The 4,349-nt window shown below is 50.5% G+C and overlaps 1 protein-coding gene across 1 annotated transcript; it reads left to right on the top strand.

Moving 5' to 3' along the window:
* Nucleotides 1-1,870: 1,870 nt before the first annotated feature.
* MANF (mesencephalic astrocyte derived neurotrophic factor) lies at nucleotides 1,871-4,194 on the top strand. Its single transcript, XM_031058212.1, has 3 exons — nucleotides 1,871-2,024; nucleotides 2,775-2,916; nucleotides 3,852-4,194. The coding sequence occupies exons 2-3, from the start codon at nucleotides 2,838-2,840 to the stop codon at nucleotides 4,034-4,036; spliced, it is 264 nt and encodes an 87-aa protein (XP_030914072.1). The 5' UTR covers nucleotides 1,871-2,024; nucleotides 2,775-2,837; the 3' UTR covers nucleotides 4,037-4,194.
* Nucleotides 4,195-4,349: the final 155 nt, after the last annotated feature.

The following is a 4,349-nucleotide window of genomic DNA, read 5'->3' as shown; positions in this document are numbered from 1 at the left end:
GCGGGGCTTCCAGCCGTGCCCCGCGCCGGGGACGGAATCTCCCTTCCGAGGGTGCTGCACTCTGTCGGGAAGTTGCCGGTCCACGGGGTCAGCGGTAGTGTAGAGTCCCCACGGGAAAGAGGAGCGACGGCTCCGGGAGACCGGAGCGTCTCCAGGCCGTCCCTGCCGGGTGACGGTGAGCAGGGCAGGGAGCAGGAGAACGCGAGTGAGGTTACTCAGCCGGGACTCCCCCTTAGTCATCCCAGAATTACGGAGTGCTCGGAGTCCTCTCAGTGCGCACAGCCAGGAGCCGCGAGCAGCTGATCCAAATCAAGTCGGGCCCTTTGTGTACCACGGAAATACAAACGCCTCGGGGGTGGAACCTGTTGAGCTGCACAGCAAATTAAGCTGCTCCTGTGCAGTGAACTGAACATATTCCCCAAGTGAAGCAAGAAGAACTTGAGGTGGGGCTCTAGTAGCTGGTTGGGAGTTTGGGATACTAATATCCCTCCTCTGGGGTAAGACAGAATGAGGGGAGGGAACCCCGTAAATCAAAACTTGCGGCACTAGACTGGAAACATGTTTCTGTCCTACGGTGGCTGTCAGTGTCACTGCCTGCAGCAAGTTTCTTCTTCCCAAGATTTTCACTTCCCAATAGCTTACAGTGGACCTCAGTGTGTCTGTGACTGGGGATAGATGGGTGGGAGGTAAATAAGGGTGTGCTGTATGCATACAAAAAATGTTTTCCAAAATGGCCCATCTTATAATTAGTTCTAGTTTTGATATAATGAGAGTACATTTCTGCTCAGTTCTGTGATGGCCATGCTCCATTTCCTGTCATGCCCAATTACTGTGCCATGCATTGTGTTCTGAGTTGAACACAAGTTGCTACTGACAATATTTTCCAGTCCCTTCCTGTTGGAGTAAATAAATCCCATAAAAGCCATAACTCATACCTGTTCCTTAGAGGGAGAATGGTTCCTGGCACTCATCTTGCATGGGAAGGTGTGATAGTCCCCAGGTGCTGAGCAGGAATTGGGGGGACTGAGAGTGTTCAGTCCAGGTGATGCTGATATCCACAGATGAGTTGTGAGCAGCAGGATGACCAAAATCTGACACTCAGGGTGTCCCTGAGTCATCCCACAGGCTGTCTGCCCTCCTTCCCAGCCACACACGGGGCTGCTGCACCTTGGAGTACGTATGGAGCTACTGCTGCCCAGGGAAGGAGCAGTGACCGGTTTGTGCAGCCCTTCCCACAGGCAGGAACTTGGATCTGTCCTCTCAGCTGCAGCTGCACACGTGGGAGTTGCCTTATGTCTAAGAGTCTTCCCTCTTTCCATCTGAAACTGCATCAGAAGCTTGTGGAAATGAAAGAAGGAGAAAGGTGCCACGGGGACACAGCACGGGATCACATTTCTTTTTCTCTTGGAAGTAATTTCAACTGAAGCAGCCTGGTAATCAGTGATACCCTGTTAATGAAGTCAGCACACGGGGAGTCTCAGAGGATTATGTCCAGAGTTGGTTTTCAATCAGCACTGTGTTTCACACCCATGTTCTTACAAGTTGCTTCCCAAAGCAGCAAGACAACTTTAAATGTACATTTTTGCAGGGGTGTGGTTTTGTGTCCATTATATGATCCTGTGCTCACTCAGGACAATGTACAGAGACCCCTAGACGTTCCCATGGATCTCATTTCTCAGATTGTCACAAGCCCACCAAAAGTACCAGGGCATGTTGTTGATTCACGTGTGCTCTGAGTGACTTTCTGAACCATGGCTGAAGTTCAGAAAACTTCACTGTTTTCCAGTTATCCAAACTGTTATCCAAACCCCTGATTCAATTTCCTTACAAGTGTTCTCTAAGAGCTGCCATGAGATTGCTGCTCTGGCTGATAACTCCATCCGTCTTTCCTTCCAGTGTGTGTCACATTCCTGGGAAGGTTCTACCAGGGTCTAAAGGACAATGACGTTGAATTCACACCTTCCAGTATTGAAAAGGAGCTCTTGAAATCCTGCAAAGAAGCAAAGGGCAAAGAGAATCGCCTGGTAAGTAGGGGGAGTCACTAATATTTCCCTTCTGCAAATGAGGGGAAACTGGGTTTGTATGATGTGGCTTCCCAGGGGCTCTGTGGCCACAGTGGGTCCTGTATTTTTATGAAAGGACTTGAGGAGTTCAATCTCTTTACCTTAAAAAAAAAAGGAAAAAACCACCACCCTGTCAACAGTGATTGGACTGGCTGGCATCTCACTGTTACTGAAGCACTGGATATTACAAAGCTTTTGTTGGCTGTAGGGCTTCCCTGTCCCTTAAATGGTATTTGGGGTGCTATATAATCTGTTAAAATATTTATACTCTTCAGCTGTTTAGCTGAAAACTAAACAAAGGAAAACAAAATTGCCCTAACTAAAACCAGAGGCAATTTGTCAATGAAGAGGCCCAAGGAAAAGGCCTGAACTCTCTTCAGAGAACTACAGAGATTGCATCTGACATGCAGAGGGGGAACACTTCTGAGAGGCTCTTTGAATGAAGAAGACTTTATTCCTAATCCTGTTCAATTTTTATAAAGTTAAGAAACAAGACCAACCTCAGCAGCTGTAAAATCACTGCAATGGAAAACACCTGCTCAGTGTTCTGGGCTCAGTTAGGCTCCTTTTGCCCAGCTCTAGCAGTCCCTTTGGGAGGTTTTCTAACTGTAAACATTCAGCTGCAAAACCAGATGATGACAGGAACAGAAAACTCTGCTTTTAGAAGCTTTCTTTCCATGCATCCCCACTTCACTCTTTTCTTTCCTCTAGTGCTATTATATTGGGGCCACAAGTGATGCAGCCACCAAAATCATTAACGAGGTATCAAAGCCCATGAGTCACCACATCCCTGTGGAAAAGATCTGTGAGAAGCTAAAGAAGAAAGACAGTCAGATCTGTGAACTAAAATACGGTGAGTTGCCTGCACAAGAGGAAATGCCCATGATTTGCTGGGGTGTGGATGACTGGGGGTGAAGCAACATCCTAAAACCACTCAGTCCTGAGTTCTGTAGCCTAGTTAGGTTGCACAACCTGGGTTGCTCTCCATGAACATCCTAGGGAGTTCTATGGAGATGCTTAGGTAAGACTGCTAACCCTTCTTGGCTTCTGCAGGGACTCTGATCAGCCTTGGAATAACTAACTCCCAGCATTGCTGTGCTCACATTGCTGTCTGGAATGTCGTGTTTCGGAGGGTGTGTGGTACAGCCTGTGCTGGCAGCAGGCAGGGGTGTCACTGTGGCAGGGCTCAAGCCCTTGGCTGAGCTCTGCAGTCCCAGAGCTCTGCAGTCCCAGCTGCTCTCCTGTTCCCAGCAGCAGGGTGATAAATGCTGCTTTCTTACCTCCTCTGGTGTCTCCTCAGAGCATTCCACTCTCTATTTCTCATCACCTTCCATGAACTCTCATGTTCCCAGATGACTCCTTTTCCTGAAAAGACTAATACAAAAACAGGCTTAGAAATGCTTCCTTCTGCTTTCACCTTGGACACCCCTTGGATTGGGGGTCTTTATACTTTTCATTTCTCCTACTAAGGTCACATTGCTTCCTAAAAAGCTTTTTGTTGTTGTCACTTTCTTATCTTTCCCCTGAGATCACTCTGCTACATTTCTTTTATCCAGTGGAAAATAAGTGTTGCTGCTCATGTAATAAAGGGGCTTTCAGGTCTATTGTGGAACTCCTGCACCTAAACTGCAACCAAGCTTTCTGTCTTCTAATAATTTTTAGCATTAAGAGCCTTATCTGCTGTCCAAACCTTAGACATTCCTTCCACCCCTGGCACCTCTCTCCCTCTTGGGTTTTGGCTTCCTCACCCACCTGGCATGTCTGAGCGCAGCTCTGCTCTCCCCGCAGACAAACAGATCGACCTGAGCACCGTCGACCTGCGCAAGCTGCGCGTCAAGGAGCTGCGGCGGATCCTGGATGACTGGGGCGAGGTGTGCAAGGGCTGTGTCGAGAAGTACGACTTCATCCGCAGGATCCACGAACTGATGCCCAAGTACGCGCCGAGGGCGGCCGGCGCCCGGACAGACCTCTGAGGGCCGAGACCGGGGCGATGGATCCTGGGGCTCTGAGGGGCGAGACCGGGCCTGTGAGGGGACTGCGAGGGGCGACCTCAAGGCTCTGAGGGGCGACGCCGGCCCCGCGCTTTGTACGGGACTTTCATTAAAGTTCGCCGGTGTGTACCGGGCGGAGCCGTGCCTTGTGACGTGATTGCGGGACACTCCCCCTGCGCCCCCCGCACCCGCCGGGTTCCGACATTCCCCGTCGTCGTCGTCCCCCGCGCCCCCCCCACCCCGCTCCATGCGCGGACCGGCGCCGCGCGCGCCCCCTCAGCCCGACGGGGGGCGG

The sequence above is a fragment of the Geospiza fortis genome, unplaced genomic scaffold, assembly GCF_000277835.1.
Source record: "Geospiza fortis unplaced genomic scaffold, GeoFor_1.0 scaffold78, whole genome shotgun sequence".
In the NCBI taxonomy this organism is placed as follows: domain Eukaryota; kingdom Metazoa; phylum Chordata; class Aves; order Passeriformes; family Thraupidae; genus Geospiza; species Geospiza fortis.
This window is presented reverse-complemented; position numbering and strand designations above follow the sequence as displayed.

Bases quoted from the DNA above. Each gene is read 5' to 3' on its own strand.
- MANF (XM_031058212.1), top strand. From the start codon at position 2,838: ATGAGTCACCACATCCCTGTGGAAAAGATCTGTGAGAAGCTAAAGAAG. The intron at 2,917-3,851 runs GTGAGTTGCCTG...CTCTCCCCGCAG, and splicing joins GATCTGTGAACTAAAATACG to ACAAACAGATCGACCTGAGC.